This window comes from Canis lupus, chromosome 24 (genome assembly GCF_003254725.2).
Source record: "Canis lupus dingo isolate Sandy chromosome 24, ASM325472v2, whole genome shotgun sequence".
Lineage (NCBI taxonomy): Eukaryota > Metazoa > Chordata > Mammalia > Carnivora > Canidae > Canis > Canis lupus.
Window position 1 is genome coordinate 23721898 of NC_064266.1, and position 21329 is coordinate 23743226.

The 21329-nt window shown below is 47.9% G+C and overlaps 1 protein-coding gene across 4 annotated transcripts in view; it reads right to left on the reverse strand.

The window, feature by feature from the left end:
• Window positions 1-21329, reverse strand: part of PIGU (phosphatidylinositol glycan anchor biosynthesis class U) — a 94693-nt gene that overhangs the window by 3932 nt on the left and 69432 nt on the right. For 2 of the 4 annotated variants that reach the window (XM_049100550.1, XM_049100551.1), the window contains 3 exons: window positions 20521-20564; window positions 17832-17956; window positions 9070-9212 (listed from right to left, as the gene is read on the reverse strand). In XM_049100550.1, the coding sequence (XP_048956507.1) occupies window positions 9070-9212; window positions 17832-17956; window positions 20521-20564 (312 nt within the window). Of the gene's footprint in view, window positions 1-9069; window positions 9213-9847; window positions 9924-17831; window positions 17957-20520; window positions 20665-21329 lie in introns of those variants that run through there. The other 2 variants (XM_049100548.1, XM_035705961.2) reach the window with 2 other exon arrangements.

The window sequence follows — 21329 nt, forward strand, 5'->3', positions numbered from 1 at the left end:
CTGAAGGCAGACACTCAACCACTGAGCCACCCAGGTGTCCCCCTCCTGGCCCCTCTTAATCTCTCGGTGTCTGTCTGTCTCTCTGGCAGTCTCTCAGGGTCTCTCTCTCTCTCTCAGTCTCTCTCACACACACACAAACACACATGAATCCTTCACTTGCCTGCTCAGAAGTGTCTAGTGCCCCACTCTGCCCTGCACCACATCCACACACCCCAGGAGCCCTGAACACAGCCTGTTCCTGCAAACAGCACGTGGCCACATCCCACCGCCTTTGCTCATGCTCAGCTCGGTAGCTGGAATGGCCCTTCCCACAAGGGGCTCCTACTTAGCCCTAGAGAGGCATCATCTGCATCTCCTGCCCTAGAGTCTTCCCTAACCTCATGCTCAGTTATGTCACCCCTGGGATGAAGTCACAACCAAATGGGGTGGCATCTGCTCCAGCTCTGTGACCCCAGGCCCAGGAAAGGGCTGGTGCTCTGGGAGAGGTCTGCTGGTCCCCACCCTCTCAGTGTTACCACAGTGAGGGCTCAGTCAAGACCACATTTCTCCCACTAGTAGCCAGGAGGGTTGCAGGACTACCTTCTGGGCCACAATGAAGATTTAATGAGGCAGTTGATAAAAGGATGGCCAGGGACAGGGAGTGGTGCTTCACATGTAGAGTAAAATGGACAGAACATGCTCTACTACAGGAGAGGAGAGTGGAGAGAGGGGGAAACCAACAACTCCCAGGTAGCTGCCCTGGGCCAGGCCCTTTACCAAAAGAGCATCATTAGGGTGGGCAAAATGGGTAAAGGAGAGTGGGAAGTACAGGCTTCCCGTTATGAACAAGGGGGATGGAAGGTACAGTGCAGAGAATACAGGCAATGGTACTGTAACAGTGTTGCAGGGGACAGAGGGCAGCTACACTTGTGGTAAGCACAGCATAAGAGTTGTGGAATCAGTAAGTTGTATACCTGAAACCAATGTCACACTGTGTTGTCAGCTATGCCTCAATTACAAAAAAAACCCCATTATCATTGTCATTGAATCTTCACAACATTCTGGGGTAGGGCTTATAAGCCCCACTTACAAATGAGCAAACTCCAAGGTCAAGGGTCTTCCCCAGGGTCACACGGGGGTTAGGGAAACTTTAAGCTGCAATGCTAGTGCTGCCTGAAGCCCAAATCCTAGTTCTTCTCCATTGCCCCCACGTCTCCTCCCAGTTAAGGATTCTGGGAGGGGTGAAAGGACTGCACCCATACATGTGGGTCCTGTTATGAGCTCACAGTAACCGTGGTCTACACTAACACCCCTGTTGAGGCTGTGCTCCCAAGTCCCAGCCCTGTCACTTGGCCAAGAAGATAGAGATTTTTGGGTAAAAGGCAAAATAAGTATCAAAGACATCTGAACCAGTGAAGGCTGTTAATTCAGTGGGTCTAGAAGCCGGGGGCTCAGAACAGCAGTCTCAACCAGCAAGGCCCCTTGGCTACAGCTTCCCAGAGAAGCAGGTGCTGTCACCATAGGCATGTCCCAGTTCCCCAGGTCTCTTGATTGGGCTGGAGATGCTGACACTTGACAGCCAACCCGCACTTGGGGAGCTCATGTGGTTGTCACCATGGGCAATCAAAGCACAGCTCCCTCTGCCCAGGCTGCCTCAGATCTCAGAATGTGGGAGCAGGAGGGGGCTGACGGTTGACTTGTGGAGCTGGATGGGCTTTGGCATGGACCCTACTCAGGCCTGAATGGACACATGCAGAAGGTAATGGTGGAGAAACAGAGCTCTACCCTCTAGCTCTAAAGATACAAAATAATGGAAAAAAATCACTGGACCCCTGGAAGGTCACAACCAAGATTAAAGTCAGTATGATGGTAATTGTCATCTATGTGGCACTTTTCAATTCACAAAAGCTCCCCCCCCCCCCAACGCCTGAGTCCTCACAGCCATCCTAGGCGGAAGAAACGGGGGCTGCTATCACCACTTGCCAGGTTTCAACAGCCTCCCCATGCTCCAGATTCTGGCTCACACCCCTCACCTCTTACCCTCCTTGCATGGTGAGGTTTTCCAAGCAGGAGTGGGATCACAGTTATCTTCAGCCAAAACCCACAGGCTCAGCCTGGTCCTCAGCCTGACAAGGCTCATGCTATTGCAGGATGGCCTTCTGCACTCGCTCACTTACACTCTCTTCCCCACAGGTCCCACCACAGAGAGCCTGGTTAGCTGCTACCCACCCCTGCCCCATGTATGGGCTGCTTCCCACAGAAGCTTCCTTACACATCCCAGCCTTTTTTTTTTTTTTTTTTTATTTATGATAGTCACAGAGAGAGAGAGAGGCAGAGACACAGGCAGAGGGAGAAGCAGGCTCCATGCACCAGGAGCCCGACGTGGGATTCGATCCCGGGTCTCCAGGATCGCGCCCTGGGCCAAAGGCAGGCGCCAAACCGCTGCGCCACCCAGGGATCCCACATCCCAGCCTTTTTACTCCATTCATAGCACCACCAGGCTGCCCTGGCCCTGCCTGGTTTGTTTTCTTTCTTTCCCTCAGACCTTGGACTCCTAGGAAGCAGCGCTGTGTCTCATTCACATTCTGCTAGCAGAGTGCCTAGCACATAGCAGGCACCCAATATATGCAAATAAATTAATTAGGCCCAAGGACTTGCCTAAGGCCAGTGAGCCAGGACAGATGGAGCTCGGAGTCACTGCAAAGGCCAGGCCTCCAAAGCCCAGGCTTTCTGCTGGCCTTGCCCCCCTATATTTAGCTCAGGCTTTTCCTGTCACTCTTGTTGTAGATAGGGAAGGGCCTGTGAGAGCCACGCTTGGGATGCTGAGTACTAAGCTAAAAGTTTGAGGACAAAGGAATGAACGAAGACCTAGCAAAATGTCACCAGTGAGGAAAGCAAAACACACCCCACTGGGCGAGGGCAAGGGCTCCAGCCTGGGCCACAGGCCCCTCTTGTCAGGAGGAACACTTCTACCCACACACAGACCTGGGATCTTGCCATTAGGACCACACAAACCCATGGAATTCAATTTGAAATGGGCCCCGGCTGTCCACAAATGGGGGTTACCATTCAACCACTGATGATCAACCTAACATGTCCCCCAAAACTTATTTCCTCGTGGTCCCATTCCCCAGAATGACACGCCAGACCAACTGAGAGGTAATTCCAGGAGATAGGATTGTGCTTTCATTTGTGGAGTAAATACACAAGTCCTGAGCAGGACTCAACACAAGAGGGCTAGTGTCTAGACCCAGGGCTCCAGATCTCCCTGGAGACAGAGAGCAGAATGGCCAAATCAAGGCCAGCTACAGGGTCTACACTACAAGGGGAAAGGTTTGGACTCAGCACCTCACAGTGATGAGGCAGCAGCTCATGGAGTATTTACAGACCAGCTGGGACACTGTTTTGGACAGTGGGTAATCTGTTTTGGACACGGACATAGAATAGGAATGGGGCTCTCAGGGTCAGCCACAGAGGAAAACGGAAGTGGGCTCTGGCTCCCTAGGAATCCAGCAGAACCTGCCACAGGCCCAGCTCTGTCCTAAACAGATGCTAGAACTGGGAGGTTAGGGTATACAGGATTATATGGGATCACTGGTCATAAAATGTGGTTTTGGATCCCAGCTTATTCTGTTTATTCTTCAATGAACAGTCACTGAATATTCTTGGTGCTGGGAATATGGTCCTGAGCAAGACAGACCTGGGGCTGCCCTCATGGAACCTTGGGTCTAGCGAGAGGACATGAGAAACAAGAGCATGAATAAACATACCCCTTAGGTTTGGGGACTTCCAAATCTCTGCTTCTTCATTGGTACCAGGAGAGCAGCATCCTAGTGCCTCCTTCAAAGGGCTGTGCAAAGACTAAGTGAATTCCTTATTATAAAAAACAAGGGAAAACAGCTTATAGGGCTGTCAGGAGGGAAGCAACTGTGTCAACTCATGAGGAGCTTCCTTCTTACACAAACAAGGAAAAATCACCAAGATGTTTTAGTAAATCATGATGTTCCAATCATCATGATGTTTCATCATGATGCCAACAATAAAACACACACACAAATAAAATTCTTCTCTAGGAGCACAAAAGTATACGTGAATATACAAGGAAAGGTTCAGAATGCCACACAAGCACATGATCCAGAAGATTAAAGGGATCATATGGGCCTGGGCCCTAGTAGGCACTCTTTAAACATGAGTCGCTATTAATTATAATTTTAGGGAGAGATTTCCTCATGTTCCCTGTTTCTTTTTTTTTTTTTTTAATTTTTATTTATTTATTTATGATAGAGAGAGAGAGAGGCAGAGACACAGGCAGAGGGAGAAGCAGGCCCCACGCAGGGAGCCGACGTGGGACTCGATCCCGGGTCTCCAGGATCACGCCCTGGGCCAAAGGCAGGCGCTAAACCGCTGCGCCACCCAGGGATCCCATGTTCCCTGTTTCTAAGATGAATTGGGGTGAGGGTAATGTTTAATCTTACTCTTTAAAAAAAACTAAATTTAAACACTTTTTTTTGTTGTTTTGTTAAATAGGCTCCACACCCAGCATGGAGCCCAATGTGGGGCTTGAACTCATGGCCCTGAGATCAAAACCTGAGCTGAGATTGAGAGTCAGACACTTAACTGACTGAGCCACCAAGGTGTCCCTAAACATATTACTTTTGGTTTATATGTAAAATCTTTGACAACTAATTTTCTTCTGCTGGTGGTCACTGACCTGCGGGAGAAAAAGAGTTTAAAAAAAAAAAAAAAGAAGAAGACATTTGTTCTTCTTCATTCAGTTTATTGGTCTAAATGTTTCCCTGGGTATTTGCTCTGGCTATCTGAAGAGCAGATCACTGGTGCTACTTCTCACACCAACATATGAATAATGGTAACAGGACCCACACAGGCCCAGTCCTCTCAACACCCAGGGAGGCTGGGGTATCCTGGTTTCAAGAAAACTACAACCCAGAGAAGTCACTTGCTGAAGGTCACACAGTGAGGAAGTAAAACCAACCAATCTATCTCAATTCCTCCTTCTCGGCAGCAGCCCGGGTGGCTCAGCAGTTTAGCGCCACCTTTGGACCAGGGCGTGATCCTGGAGACCAGGGATGGAGTCCCACATTGGGCTCCCTGCATGGGGCCTGTTTCTCCCTCTGCCTGTATCTCTGCCACTTTTCTCTCTGTGTGTCTTTCATGAATGAATAAATAAATAAAATCTTAAAAAAAAAATTCTCCTCCCTAGCCTTTCTTTCCCACTCTCCTGCCCCCCACCCCCCCAGCCCTATGGATGTTTTACTGTGGTCATTTCCTGGTTACTGACTCTGAGGCCCAATTATAATTAACAAATGATCCATGCCACATGCTGAAAACTACTTAATGGCCCCAGGGGAAAGGATGAAGCCTAAGTCACTGGTTTACCTGCCAGTGTAACTAAGAATTTACCAATAGCTTGTCATATAACAAAGTGGCACTGACCAACTCAAACAGAGCAGGACTTCAAATCTGTGGGTCAAGATGTTCTCCACATTCAGCACTCACCAACACCAGACCACGTTCTGGATGCCTGCTGAAAATCCATACTTCTCTGGTTCCCAGGACAGCTCTGGTCTGTCTTGCTCAGGGAGGGGATAGGGAAGACCATGGGGATTTTAAGGCATCATCCCAGCTAGAAAAGCTGAGAAATGCCAGCTGTAGGACTGAAGACATGTCCCCAAAGGCCACACATCTCAATGGAAGCACTGATTGTAGGTCAGATAGAAGCAGGGGCTGGCTTGATCTGTGGAGGACAGGTAGGGGCTTCAACAGCCAGAGAGACCAGGTTCTGACAGAAGTGGGAGAAGGGCTGGGACAGAGCTGCTTACTAACCTTGGCTGGTGGGGGTGACTTGGCCCCCAACCTGCCCACCTCCCAGATCTCTCGCTCTCCAGGCCCAGCTGCTACTTCTTCCTCCCCAGGGCTTTCCCAGACCACCCACAACAAGAAAGGTGATCTTGTTCCCACTAGATTCCTCCAGTGGTTACTCTGCACACTTGGCCATTAATCCCGTCATGTTCTCCCTGGCTATCTTTGGTTCATTCATTCAGCAACCGTTTGCTAAACAACTGCTCTATGCCAAGCACAAAGCTGGTAGCTGGGGACCCTAAAGTGGGAAGGACAGGCAGATCTCTGCTTGCATGAGGTGCACAGGCTAGTGGGGGAGGCAGAGAGAGAAACAAGTAAATAATATAACATTACAAATTGGGTAAGTGCTAGGAAGGAAACAGGTTAAGAAGGAAACAGTGGAGCAGGGGAACTTCATGGAAGGCCTTTTAAAGGAGGGGGCACTTAAGAGTTACTAAAATTCTAACCGTCTCATATTTGCACTCTGTGGCTCCCAACAGCCTGAAGGCAGGGGTGTATAACCTCTAGGAAGAGCGCTCTTCCTACCTCAGTCAGTGCTCCAGGACAGTGATAGGACTTGAGTGATTGCCTTGGTAAGTGCCCCCATGTGACATGTCCCTCTAATGACCTGGCAGCAGCAGCCACAAAGCCCAAACAAAGCCAGCAGTCCCAGAAAACACTTTTTTTTTTCCAGAAAACATTTGACCCGACAAAGTTGTCTGACTCAAGAGCCCAGACCCAAGGTGGCTGATGACACAGGTGTGTGATGTCTGCATAAACTGCCAGCTTATAGGTACTTGTACCACAGCTGGGAGGCCTGGAGGTTGGTATGATCTATCTGAAGGGCAACGTGGCAATATCTGCCTAAATGCATAATGCACATGTCCTCTGACCCAGTAAATCTCACCACCTGGAGACTATCCTAAGAAAACACTGGCATGTGTGTATGAGATTATGTGGAGGGATGCCCAAGGCTCTTCCATTTATAGCAGAATAACCAGAAGCAACCTCAATGTCCATCAGCATGGGCCTATCTAGTCAAATAAATCAAGTTCCTCCTGCCCAAAGGTTCTTGGAGCCATTATGAAGAGGAGATCATCAAGACAAAGAACAGTACCTAGAGTAGGAGGCCCTTCCTTTATATAAGTAAAAAAGTTCTGTATGTGTGCACATGTACTGAGAGCTGTCGTAAATGCATAGAGAGCATCTGCAAAGACACCCCAAACCGATCTCAATCATGACATCTGCCTTGGGGTGAGAAGAGATGAGGACCCTGGTGGACCTTACCATTCCAAACCGCTGCGCCACCTAGGGATCCCATGGACCTTACCATTCCAAATGCTTCTATTTCGTTTTATTTCTTTTCCCAGCACTATTAATGAATTCATGTATTATGAATACTCATCTGATTAAAAGTATATTTTAAAAAGAGGTTAAAAGAAAAAGGCAAAAGACAATGCCATGGGCTCAGTCTGGTTTTTCTACGCAGCTCAGCCACTACCTAGGACACTCCCTCCCCCCTGGCCTTTTGTTCCCACCTGCAACCCCGTGTTCCAACAGTTCTGTCTCTTCTGCCTTCCATGGCCCCTGAGCTCTTGCAAACATCTCCCCTACCATTTACAGAGACCCTTCCCTCCTAAAGGCAGCCACAGGGAAAAAAGCTGTCCTCTGGCAAGTTCCATGAATACTTCATAATCACTGCAACTGTATTCCTGATCCACACCTGACACTCATGAGCTGACGACAAGCTGTGGACTATTGCAGTGGAGTCTGCCAAGCTCCCCAGAGGCCCAGGGCGGGCCCAGTGCCCTCACATGCCAGCCATCACTTTCAAAGGATAATTAAAAGGATTTCAGCAAGACAGAAGGGCCAGAACAACCTTTTGGAGTTTCTCAAATATTAAGTTGAATCCTACACATTTCTGTTTACGGAGGACACGGGAGGGGCTGAGCATCCACCATGAATAACCTGAACATGACAGAACAGAGACTCCAGGATGGTCCCACCCAGGCTACAGGGCCCTCCGTCTCTCTTCCTGCTGTTCACAAACCAAGATAAATAGCCAGGCTGGACATTAATTGTCCAGAAATGTCCGTGCAGGAAATACCAGACCCATCACTCATTGCAAAAGTCCAAACTCCTCCCTTCTTCTTTCCTAGCAGCTAACCTTGGAGGCAAGGCTCTCCCTGGGGACTATCACTGGCATCATTAGTCTCTCCAGCTCGCCTGGCTTCCCATCAAGCACAGGAAATGCCTGACTGTGCCAATGGCAAGTGAAATGGTAAATGGTACGACTGATTCTCATAAGACCTCACACAAGGAAGATGGAGCTGACCTAAGGGAACTTCAGGAAAGTTTGCTAGACCACCTGCAGCAGAATCTCTAGGAAAACTTTAAAACACAAACTCCTGACTGTTTTCCTGTCTATTGGCTCAACAGTCTTGGGAGTGGGATCAGGAATCTGGTTTTCCGTTTGTTTTCTTGGACAATCAAAGCCACGTAATTGTGACAGTCACAACTACAGGATTTAAAACACAAATAGAGAATCTACGTTAACAACTTCCCCTTCACCTTGATTCTGAGAACCACTGCTGTGTGGTACCAAGGGAGGGGCTTTTCCTGGGTCAAGGGAAGATTAGAGCTCCTAGCTGGTACCTCTCATTCTCTGACCCCTACAGCTTTCTCATCCGCTAATCAAACCCCGAGATATGTGCCCTGACTTATCCAACAGCTAGACTGAACTATTTCTCATCTCCCTGCGTCTGCTTCTGCTGTCCCAGTTTGGAAAGTCTCTCCTCTCCCTCCTCCTACCCTCCACCCACCACCAACTGCACCCACCATAGTGCCATGCAGCCCAGGTGCTGTTATAGAAAGAGGGTAGCTCAGAAATGAAGCCTTTCCTGAATTTGGTTCTTGGCTCCTCCAACGACCTTGGGCAAGAAGACAACCTGTGTGAGGTGAGCCTTGGTTGCTGTTTGTCAAGTAGCGATAGCACTATCTCACAGGCTTGCTGGGAGAATTCAGTGTGACAAGGGCTCCACACAGTGCCTAATAAATGCTGACCAAATTCAGCCTTTCTACTGCTCTCTTCTTTAATCTTCTCTACTGGACTAGGAGCTATTTCAGGGAAAGAATGGTCCCCTCACTCATGTCCAAATGCCCAGTTTACAGAACCTCAATGTCTGAAGCTACAAAATGAATCCCTGTCCCCATGCAGCCCTTGACTCTTACCTGCCCAACGTTGAAGGTCAGCGTGATGGCATAAAAGAAATTAGAGTTGGCACTTCCTGCATAAATCCAGAGGTGCCACAGGACAGGGAAGAGCAGGGAGCAGACGATGATGATACAGGTGAGGACAAAGATGTTTCTCAGGACTGCAAAGACAGATGGTCACAGTTAGCCAAATGCTGATTCTCCTTGGTACCTTTTCTTGTGAGGATGGCCCCACAGGATGAAGAGGTCCAGGAAGAGCCTGGGGTAGCTCAGAGGCAGAAATCCTCCTCCCAGATTCAGAGGCTCTGGGGGTGCCAAGAGGCAAGCCTCAGATCCTTGAGTCAAAGGCTTCCCATGGCCCAAACTGGTGGGAAGTCCTAGGTTTGGACTCTGCACCTCCCATTGTGGGTCTGGCAACACTGTGAAGGCCTCTGGGCTCTGCAAGGGGAGCATTTCAGCATGACAATGCCCTCTATTCCCCAATCTCAGAGTGTCCAAAGGTAATTTCCCCACACTCCTCAAGTAGAGTGCTGTTGGTCCACATGGGATCACAGACAGGAACAGCAGGATAAACCCATGGAGGTTAGAGCACCTCCTCCTCGTGCCCCAGAGTCTATGGTGTCATAGCCCTGGGTCTTAGAAAAATGTTTTCCAATTTTTAAAATTCATGTCTTAGGTTCCCCACCTTTCTCTTCAAATGTCCTTCATTTTTCCTTAGATGATTTGAAAATCTCTTTTGACATGCTCCCTGTCTAACATCATACCCCACACTCCTAGAGGGATTATGGAATCTCACCAGGTAGGAAGCTCTCCCAGAAGTCCCAGAGAGGACCTGACACACAGAGTGGTACTGGCAGGCAGGTGGAGTGCAGCTGGAGGGGGAAGGAACAGGACAGTGTGGCCCAAACTTGGCCTTAAAAGACAGAGGCCGGGATGCGCGGGTGGCTCAGCGGTTGAGTGTTTGCCTGCGGCTCAGGACATGATCCCAGAGTCCCAGGATCGAGTTCCATATCGGGCTCCCCTGCATGGAGCCTGCTTCTCCCTCTGCCTATGCCTCTGCCTGTCTCTCTCTCATGAATAAATAAATAAAATCTTAAAAAAAAAAAAACCCAAAAAACAAATGACAGGCTGGGGCACCTGGGTGGCTCAGCCATTGAGTGTCTGGTTTGGGCTCAGGGCATGATCTCAGTATCTGGATGGAGTCCTGCATTGGGCTCCCTGTGGGGAGTCTGTTTCTCCTGCTTCTTCCTGTGAGGAGCCTGTGACTCTGCCTCTCTCTGTGTGTCTCTCATGAATAAATAAATAAATCTTTAAAAAAAAAAAAACCTGGCACAGATATATTACTGAGTATTTTCTATGTCTGCTGTAACAAATCACCACTAACGTAGTGCCTTAAACAGCATATGGTTTATTTAATAGTTTTGGAGGTCAGAAGCCCAAGATGGGTCTCGTAGGCTAAAATCAAGGTACTGCAGGGCCGTGTGCTCTTTGGGGAGGCTCTAGGGGAGGTGTCTGCTTGCCTTTGTTGGGAGGAGGGGCCGCCTGGGTTCTTGCCTCTCGACTCCCCCCAGCAACACCAGGCTAAGTCTTGACCACGCCGCAGCATGCTGACGTCCCCTTTGCTCTCCCTTCCACTTTTTTTTAGAAAACAGACTTTAGTTTTTAGAGCAGTTTTAGGTTCACAGCAAAACTGTGGAAGAGATCTCCCACATGTACCCTGCCTCCAAGCCCTTCTACTTTTTAAGGGCCCACCTGCAGCATCCAGGCTAATCTCCCCATCTGAACATTTTTAACTTTAAATCCTTTTGCCACATCAGGGTGCCACCCAGGCAGTTGGTTAAGCTTCTGCCTAATGCTCAGGTCATTGTCCCAGAGTCCTGGGATGGAGCCCTGCATTGGGCTTCCCACTGAGAGCCTGCTTCTCCCTCCTCTCTGCTTTTGCTCTATCTCAGTCTCTCTCTCAGATAAAAATAAAATAAAATAGATTGTTTTGCCACATAAAGTAATATATTCACATGTTCTGGAGATGATGTGGATGTCTTTGTGGGAAGGGGAGCATTATTCTGCCTATCACACTGTGCTTTCCCACCCCCCCTTAAACTCAAGGGGTATCTGACAGTAGGATTATATGCTATTCTTATTTTTCTTTATACTTTATTGTATTTTATTTTGATTTTATTAAAGATTTTATTTATTTATTCATGAGAGACACACAGAGAGAGGCAGAGACACAGGCAGAGGGAGAAGCAGGCTCCATGCAGGGAGCCCGACGTGGGACCTGATCCTAGGTCTCCAGGACCATGCCCTGGGCTGAAGGCAGCGCTAAACCGCTGAGCCACCTGGGCTGCCCATTTTATTGTATTTTAAAAGAAACTAATAAGTATTATTTAAAATAAACTAATGAAAAGAATGCCTTAAAAAAAACAACTTACCAATGGATCTAGGTCCCAGCAGGCACTTAATGACAGAAGCTCCCTTCCTCTTTCTGATTCTGACCTTCGGGAAATCCCTTTTTCCAAATCAGAGTTTGAGGAGATTTCGGAAAATAGGGAACCTCCTGAACATCAAGGTTGTTTGTCTTGATTGTACGCAAACTTGGTAGAATTGGCAGAACTGCTACACCAGGAATTCATCATCGGAAGGGGGACTGGATTACACATGCAATTCTCAATTCTGGCTGCAAAATAACATCACCTGGGGAGCCCTACCTGGTCTAAGTAAATCAGAGTCTCGAGAGGTGGAGGCTAGGCATCCATGTTTGGAACTGCTTCCCTGGTGATTCTAATATGCAACCAAGGCTTCAAACCACAGGATTACAGTTGCAGACCCAGGGCAAATATAAGGTCCAGACCAGTCTGCTACAGAGATTTCACTGTTCTAGGTCATGATGACGATAGTCAGAACAAGGTGGTTCAGAGTTCTTGTTAAAGGTGAATGCTTTTGGGCAGCCCGGGTGGCTCAGTGGTTTAGTGCCACCTTTGGCCCAGGGCGTGGTCCTGGGGTCCGGGGATCAAGTCCTGCATAGGGCTCCCTGCGTGGAGCCTGCTTCTCCCTCTGCCTGTGTCTCTGCCTCTCTCTCTCTCTGTCTCTTGTGAATAAATAAATGAAATCTTAAAAAAAATAATAAAATAAAGGTGAATGCTTTGAACTTAAGGTTCATTAGAAATGACAGGTGTCTTTTCTTTTTAAAGATTTCATTTATTGGGGATCTCTGGGTGGCTCAGCGGTTTGGTGCCTGCCTTTGGCCCAGGGAGCAATCCTGGAGTCCCGGGATCGAGTCCCGCGTCGGGCTCCCGGCATGGAGCCTGCTTCTCCCTCTGCCTGTGTCTCTGCCTCTTTCTTTCTCTCTCTGTGTCTCTCATAAATAAAAATAAATAAATCTTAAAAAAAAAATAAAGATTTCATTTATTTATTCATGAGAGACACAGAGAAAGAGAGAGAGGCAGAGACACAGGCAGAGGGAGAAGCAGGCTCCATGCAGGGAGCCTGGCGTGGTCTCCAGGATCACACCCTGGGCCAAGGCAGGTGAATGCTAAACCGCTAAGCCACCCGGGCTGCCCTACCGGTGTCTCTTTGTTGCTGGTTGTTGTTGTTGTTAAAAAGCCCTTTGTTTTATGAAATGAAGATGAATAGCTGGCAATTGACTTTTAAAAAAGATTTTATTTGACAGAGAGAGAGCACAGCAGGGAGAGTGGCAGGCAGAGGGAGAAGTGGGCTCCTCACGGAGCAGGGCACCTGACATGGGGCTCAACCCCAGGACCCTGGGATCATGATGTGAGCTGAAGGCAGACGCTTCACAGAGCTGAAGGCAGACGCTTCACCGACTGAGCCACCCAGGAGCCCTGCAATGGACTTTTTTAATGTCTTCAGCAAAATAAGAAGTTAGCAACTCTGTCACCAGTTTTTTAAAAAGTCAGTGGTCTGTGAACTCCCACAATTTGGAAACACTGGCCTGGAGGGCTTGTAGGGTCTTCTTTTCTAAACTGAAATTTCCACAATTCTGGGTTTTCAAAGCTGGGAAGGAAAAGCCCTGACTCAAGCATTTCTGAGACTTTGTAGGGAAACCTCCCTCCTCCCAGCACAAGAAGTCTGGGAAAAGGGCTATATACATTGAGAGTTACTATTATTAAACAATGTTACAACCTCAAGAGAGAACAATCCTATTTGCCATTTCTCTACTCCCACATCACTGTTTACATTTCTGTGCTGCTTTCTTTCTTTTAAGATTTATTTATTTATTTTAGGGCTGGGGGTAGAGGGGCAGAGACTCTTAAGCAGATTTTGTGCTGAGCCGAGAGCCCAACACCGGGCTCGTCACCACAACCCTGAGATAACGACCTGAGCCGAAACCAAAAGTCAGATGTCCCTCTTAGCAGTTCTTTCTGATCCCTTGGAAATTATTTTGCTGAAAAAGATATACATTATTCCTAAACAAAACCCCTGTGGCCTGACAGCCCAGGTAGGTCACTGTTCCTTACCTCCAGCCACTCTGGATTTCAGACAGGGTGACAAGAAGGTGACACAGTGCATAGAGACTGGGAGAGGCTCCTATGTGGCTCCCGGCTGCAATTACAGACAGCTGCAAAGATGCATTCCCATGTGCCCGGAGGAACTATCACTCGCATCCAGTTGGCTTCTGGCCTGTGGTGACCTTTGCAGGAACAGGGAGCTGCTACTCACCCTTGTTGGCTGGCAGGCCAGAGGATTAAAGCTGTGCACCCGAATGTCCAGTGCTGGGGACCTGGGGCACAGGACAGCTTGTTCCAGGCACTGGGTGTCAGAGATGTCAGAGATGACCAGCGACTAATGAGGCTAAAGGTTCACCCTTCATCAGACTTACTGGGTCAGAGGGAATCAGATTTCCCACTAGTGGCCTATCTAGTCTCTGCCTCTGTTACTGACAAACCAAAACTTTAGGAGAGTCACCTTCCCTCTCTGAGCCTCAGGCATTCAGAAATAAAATTCTAAGGGTGGTTGGGAGGCTCCACCAGTTAAGCAGCTGCCTTCAGTTCAGGTCATGATCTCGGGGTCCTGGGATGGAGCCCCATGTCGGGCTCAGCAGGGAGTCTGCTTCTCCCTCTGCCCCCACACCCACCGCTAGTGCTCACTCTCTCTCTCCCTTTCTCAAAGATTTTATTTAATCTCTTAAAGATTTTATTTATTTATTTCAGAGAGCGAGCGCAGAGTGAGAGGGCAGAGTGATGGTGGGGAGGGGCAGAGGGAGAGGCAGACTCCCTGCTGAGCAGGGGAGCCCTGTGCAGGGCTGCATCCTAGGACCCTGAGATCATGACCTGAGCTGACGTTAACTGCTTACCCGACAGAGTAACTCCAGCACTCCTCAAATAAATAAATCTTAAAAAATAAAATAAAATTCCACTTGAAGAATCCAGTCCTACTAGGAGTGTAGAGGGGACCTGGGAGCTTCAAAAGTGCTTATTGTATCATTATTCTCTATACTTTGTATGTTTTTTCATCCGTATTCTTTTATCTTCATACAATAGTCAATAAAAACAAAACAACATACACACACACACACACACACACACACACACATTCAGCCTCTGGTAACTGGCTCTTTCAGCTGGACCACTGCAGGCTAGCACTGGCTCTACCAGCAGGCTGCTCCCTAACATCGCAATTGTGTGTCTGTATGACTCATCCTGGCCCCAAGCCCCACAGAGTCCCAGCGTCAGGGGCCTACACTCAACGCAGCACCCACATACCTCCTCTCCTCCCCATTGGCCAGGACAGGAAAACAAAAAGGTGAATGTGTGAGCAGGCATGTCCCCACTGGCAACTAATGTTTAAACTAAATTCTTAACCACATTACAAGTCTGAATATATCCAACCTAGACTTAGAGACTTCTCAAAGTCTCCACCCATTGGTCCAAAGGACTAGGCTGGAGATGCTCCTGGCTGAATATAATGACTCACAGCTGTCATGGCCCAAACAGATACCCTGAGCATGAGTATTCTCTGCCATAGAAACTGGTGATCGAGGGGGTCAGCCAATGCTCTGTGCAGGATCTTCAATTAAGCTGTACTGTAAACTGCTTGCCCAACCAGCCAGCTAAAGTATCTATTAGATCATCTAGGTTTCTGGAAACCCCATCCTTATTTTCTCTGTCTCAACCCTAGAAGACATAAAAATAGCTTATTTCAAGTTTTGAAAAATATGTTTATTCTAATGATTCTGACGGACTCTGACTACTTAGCCTGAAGCTTTGATCATGGAACTATACAGGAGGTGCTCCTGCATGATTGTTACTGGTGATAACTGCAGTGCTCTTTACATATATTTCTTTCTCAAACTTAAAACACCCATGGGAGATATTCTCCCCATTTGACAGATTAAAAACCAAGAGACTCAGAAAGGTTAGATGATTTTTCCTAAAAATAGCTAGAAATGGGAAAGCCAGGATCCAGATTCAAGTCTTTCTGGCTCCAGACTGTGTTCAGTAATACGGGATGAAAGATTAACCAAGGGCAAAAGGTGTCCCTTGGGATAGATAGCTAATAAAAAAATGACCCTACTTTTGGGGAAAGAGGATCAATGCACCCAAGACCCACTCAGTCACAATCTGGGGCATGTCAACTTGTATGGTGGCCTCATGACCACTCTACTCTGCTGAGGGGCACCAGGTTGACAGCCCGCTGGACAGGGTGATTCTTTTTTTTTTATTAAAGATTTATTTATTCATTTATTCATGGCTGGCAGACAGACAGAGAGAGAGAGAGAGAGAGAAAAAGAGAGAGAGAGAGAGAGGCAGACACACAGGAGGAGGGAGAAGCAGGCTCCATGCAGGGAGCCTGACGTGGGACTCAATCCCGGGACTCCAGGATCACGCCCCGGGCCAAAGGCAGGCGCTAAACCGCTGAGCCACCCAGGGATCCCCAGACAGGGTGATTCTTAACTCTGCAATGAGGATGTCACAGGCAGAAGATACCACTTCCTTCTCCCAGTCAGGCTGGACTGCTTACTGCCCCACAGGCCACCACCTGCAAGGGCAGCCCAGGCTTGGCCCACCCACTCTGTTGTTTACCTCTGCTCAGAGGCCCCGATTTACAGGTAGGTTTCCTTCTAGCATCTGGTCAGTTTCACTTCCTGGTTGCCACCCAGGCAGCCCCAAACAATAACAAAGATTTACTTCCTCTGAAGCCTGCCTCCTCCAGTTCATTCTTGACATCTTGCTGGGCACCAACTGTAGGCAAGGCAAATTCCACAGCTCCTTTCCCATTTTTTTTTTTTAATATTTTATTTATTTATTCATGAGAGACAGAGACAGAGAAGCAGAGACACAGGCAGAGGGAGAAGCAGGCTCCATGTGGGGAGCCCGATGTGGGACTCGATCCCGGGTCCCCAGGATCACGCCCTGGGCTGAAGGCGGCGCTAAACCGCTGAGCCACCCAGGGTGCCCTCCTTTCCCATTTTAGTTTAGAGAATCAAGTGGGGCTGGGCCACTAACACTGCCTCTTTATTAGGGAGGCTGAAAAACCCATCCAGAAACACCTGCTGAGCTGTGGGTCAGGTCTGATTCTGGGTGCTGGGTACACAGAGGTACATGAATTGTAAGCCTATCTCAGGGAGCCCACAAACACTGAAAAGAATGCTCACAGAGGGCTAAGAGCCCAACTGAGGAAGATACTGGGGGCCTAGGAAGCAGAACTAGCTCACTGTATGCCATCTTCTGAGGAGGGGATGGTTAGAGCTGAAGCGGTCTTCAGAGCAGGCAGATGCCTAATGCTGCCATCTGTCTTCTACAGACATTTAGGTGCAGTGTTGGGAAATAGTTCAAAGCCCAAGGTCTAGTGTGTATGACTTCTTAAATCTAAATAAATTTCCATTAAAAATTGAGTTTCTCAAAAAAAAAAAAAATTGAGTTTCTCAGTCATACCAGTGACTATTGTATTGGACTGTGAAGCTCTAGGACATTTCCATCTTCACAGAAAGTCCTACTGGACAGCATTACCTGGAGGCTCACAGCCAGCCCTTCTACTTACCTATCATGTGACCTTGAACAAGTGGCTCTACCTTTCTGTACCTCAGTTTTCTCATCTGGAAAATGGTGGTATTTTCCTACCAAGGCTGGTGTGAAGGTAAAATGACCTAATGCATGGAACATTCTTAAAACCACAGTGGCAAGGTAATTACTGAGTAAGTCCTCAAAAAATGGTGGTTATTTTGTGGCACCTGGTTGGCTCCATCAGTTAAATGTCAGACTCTTGGAATCAGCTCAGGTTGTGACCTCATGAGTCATGGGGCAGAGCCCCATGTCCTGGGCCCTGAACTCAGCAGGGAGTCTGCTTAAGATTCTCTCTCTGCCCCTCCCACCACTCTCACTCTCTCAGATAAGTAAATCTTTAAGAAAAATCCTTATTTTATTTTTTTTTAAATATTTTATTTTTTTATTTGAGAGAGAGTGAATGAGCTCAAGCAAGGGGCAGGGAGTGGGGAGGGCAGAGGGAGAGGGAAAGGCAGACTCCCTGCTAAGCAGGGAGCTGACCTGGCCTAATCCCAGGACCCTGAGATCATGACTTGAGCTGATGGCAGCTGCTTAAAAGACTGAGCTACCCATTCACCCCAAAATGCTTATTTTTATTATCATCATTAGTCTGTAGTGCCTAGCAGACACACACTCAGGTCACTGCCTCTCTCCCAGTGCTGCTAGCAGAGCAGATGCCAAGCAAATGCCTATCAATTGCTTTTTCCTTGGCTGTTTCATCCAGGGACCAGGCTGACACAAATCTGCCACCAGAGGTTTAGAGGCAGGAGTACTCACATCTGTAGAGATGATTCCACACAGGGAAGAAGGCCATGTAGAGGGCCACATCCCCCACCGTTGGGTAGGACTTGAAGATGGAGATGATAGCAATCTGGATGAACATGAAGAAGATAGGGTGCTCCCTGGGGCGGGGTGGGGCAGGCAGACAGAGAGGGAGACATCAGTCAGGGACCAGGCTCACCCTAGAGACTCCTAACCCCATCCCTTGAACCCAAAAATACTCTCTAGGGGACTTCAGGGAGTGGCTGGCTCTGTTGCCCACAAGACATGGGGGCCTAGACCAAGTAGCACAGCAGAAAACTGCAGGGACTCAGAGACGTCCAGAGGTGGTGGTGAAGAGGGCCCAGTAAACACCAGAGAAACAGTTTGTCCCCCCCAACCCCCATCCCAGCTCTGGGCCTTACCCCAGGAGCCACTGAGGAAGAAAACAAATGAAGTCACCTTCATTACTGGGCTCTAATGGCTGCTTGTCAGAGTAATCAGGTAGCCTCCCTTGCCAGAGGCTCCTCTGACAACCAAACCCAGGGCAGGAAGTGCCTCCTTGCTGATATTCTTCTCTGATAGTTTGGTCAGTGGAATCTACGGACCCTTAGCCATGATGAGCTCCTTTCCAGAAAGACAACTGATTACTGCAGGCAGCTTTTCAACTCTTATGCACTGGAACTGGAGTTCATGTTACCTTAAACAAACAATAATGGCTACCATTTCCTAAACCCTCACTATGTGCCAAATTCTGTCCTAGGCCCTTTCCTTGCACTACAATGTGTGATCCCTACTACACTTCAGCTACTCCTCAGTACACAGTATTGTCACCCACACTTTGCAGATGAGGAAAGAGAGGTTCAGAGAAGGTAGGTAAGTTAGTAAGCAGTGGGACTGTTTATCTCCAAACTTTTAAGCATCACCAGTACTGTTCTCCTGAGTGCTTAGCACGATCATGGCTCTCATCAGGAAGGGTGGGAACAGAGCTCCATTTCCAGTGTTCTTCTGAGAACTGACCAAGTGCTAAAAGGAAGCCAACAGGAAGAGGCCAGATCTATACCCTCCTCAGCTGTACCTAAACAACATGCATGTGGCCTATTTCTGCGTAGTACCTAAATGCCCAACTCATAAAGTTTTTCTTCAGGGATTAAATGGCATTCTTGTCTTGTAGGTCAAAGGTCAGAGTTGACTCAGTGGGGTATAAATCTGAGATGTGGAGACAAACATGTACACACCCCAAACACTTAAGCAGTTTTACACAGCAAATGCTTCAGACTCAGCTTGGCAAAGTCTCACAGTCATGTAAGCTTTAGAAGGGTCCAGCTAGCTCAGTGTCTTCCTAAAGACAATCCAAATCACTGGCTGTGGGCTTTTTAGGTCACTGGTAAGAGTTGGCAACATTTCTATGAAAAGGCCAGTGAAAATATGGTCACAAAACTATGGAGACCAGAACCTCCTGCAATGCTGGGCAAGACTGCCAGAGTTCTGGAGCCTACCAGGCCAATGAAGATTTTCTGTCAGATGCTAGGCCAAGGCTATGTTATGGGAAGGAGGCATGAGCTCTGAGTTTTATAGAATGGGAACCATGCACATTGGTATATTGGTTATGAAGACTGGCAGGAAGGTTAGAACAGAGAACTCAGGCTCTTGAAATATAAACCAAATTCTCTGGACCATTTTTTTTAAAAGATTTTATTTATTTATTCATAGAGACAGAGAGAGAGAGAGAGAGAGGCAGAGACACAGGCAGAGGGAGAAGCAGGCTCCATGCAGAGAGCCTGACGTGGGACTCGATCCAGGGTCTCCAGGATCACGCCCTGGGCTGCAGGCGGCGCTAAACCGCTGCGCCACCGGGGCTGCCCTCTCTGGACCATTAATGCATATCTATGTCAGTGCCTGTTTTTCCTTCTCTGAAGCCAGGATAACAGAACATCTTCCGGGGGCTTCTACAAGTGATCTCTCTCAGGAGTTTGGCATGGTGCAGGGGGATGAGTATAGATTTTGGAGACAAACGTAGGTCTGAATCCCAGCTCCACTACTTACTAGCTGTGTGTCTCTGGGAAAATGGTTCCACTTCTCTGAATGTCCATTCCTCAACTATAAAATGGAAGTGATGATAATAAAATGATGCCTACTTCCAAGAAGTGCTGGAAAGGTTAGGTAAGAACACTTTTCAGAAAGCCTAAAAAGGGCTGGGATGGAGCCAGGCTCAGTACATGTTAGCTTTCTTACACTATATAGAGAAGAGAGCTCCACAGACAAGCCTTTGGACAGAAATTGATCAGAAGATGAAACAGAGCTGCAGGTAGCCAACCTCCCAGATAATACATCCTGAGTCCCCCACTGTCTTTGGGATACTGATGGAGGACACCCAACAAGATCCACTTTTTCCAAAGATACCCTCCAACTCTAAACCCTTCCTCTTATCCAAAATAGTGAGTGGGTTCAGTAGCACTGTGGGCTCAGAGTGAAGCCAGGGGAAATATCTTCTGGCTCCTCTGGAAATATCCTCCAAAGAACCCTCCCTGCAACCTGTACTTGGTGTGATTCTATTACTGGTTATGGCTACTGGAATTGGAGGCCATCAAGGGCAAGGTTTCCTAGGCAAAGATGGCATAAACCTGATAGCAATGCTCCCAGTATGAAAGGCACCTGTAAGACTATAGATGGCTCTGTAGACAAAGCAGCAGGTCCAACCACTTACTTTAGCTTTATGGCTAAGGGGATGGTGTAGAAGAAGACGTTGATCTGAAACACACATACAAAGAAGAGGCTGAAGTGCTCAAACATCTCCGCAAAGAAATACCAAAAAAGACCAATATTTGGAGTGAGATCTGGAACAGAAAGTCTGGAAGGAAAAAAAACAAAGGGAGAGAAAAAAGAGAGCCAAATTTTAAACAGTCTGCTTTAACCTGGTTTTCTCCTAAGGATTTTGGTCACTACTGGGCAGCCAAGGATGACTGTCCCCACTGAGATTGGGATGTGAGGGCCTCTCTAGGCACCCTGTATAAAGGTAACTAATAAAAACAAGAGGCAGGGAAACCAAAAATGATAACCTATAACATCAGCTGAACCAAACTCCAGGGTACATCAAAGATCTGAAATGAGGCAGGATACAGGCTAGAAGTCAAAAGAGTGGCCCTCTTTTACTGCCTAAAATACATATGTTTAAATGTAGGAGATATCCAGGACTGTAACAAAAGAGGAATGGGTTTTAAACAAACAATATCTAAAAAAAAAAAAAAAAAAAAAAAAAAATTAAACAAACAATATCTGGGCAGCCCTGGTGGCTCAGCGGTTTAGCGCCGCCTTCAGTTCAGGGCGGGATCCTGGAGACCCAGGATCGAGTCCCATGTTGGGCAACCTGCATGGAGCCTGCTTCTCCCTCTGCCTGTGTCTCTGCCTCTCTCTCTCTCTGTCTCTCTGTCTCTATGAATAAATAAATAAAATCTTAAAAAAAAACCAACAGTATCTATTTGGAGCATTCCAAAGACTTGCCTAGAGGAGCAAGCT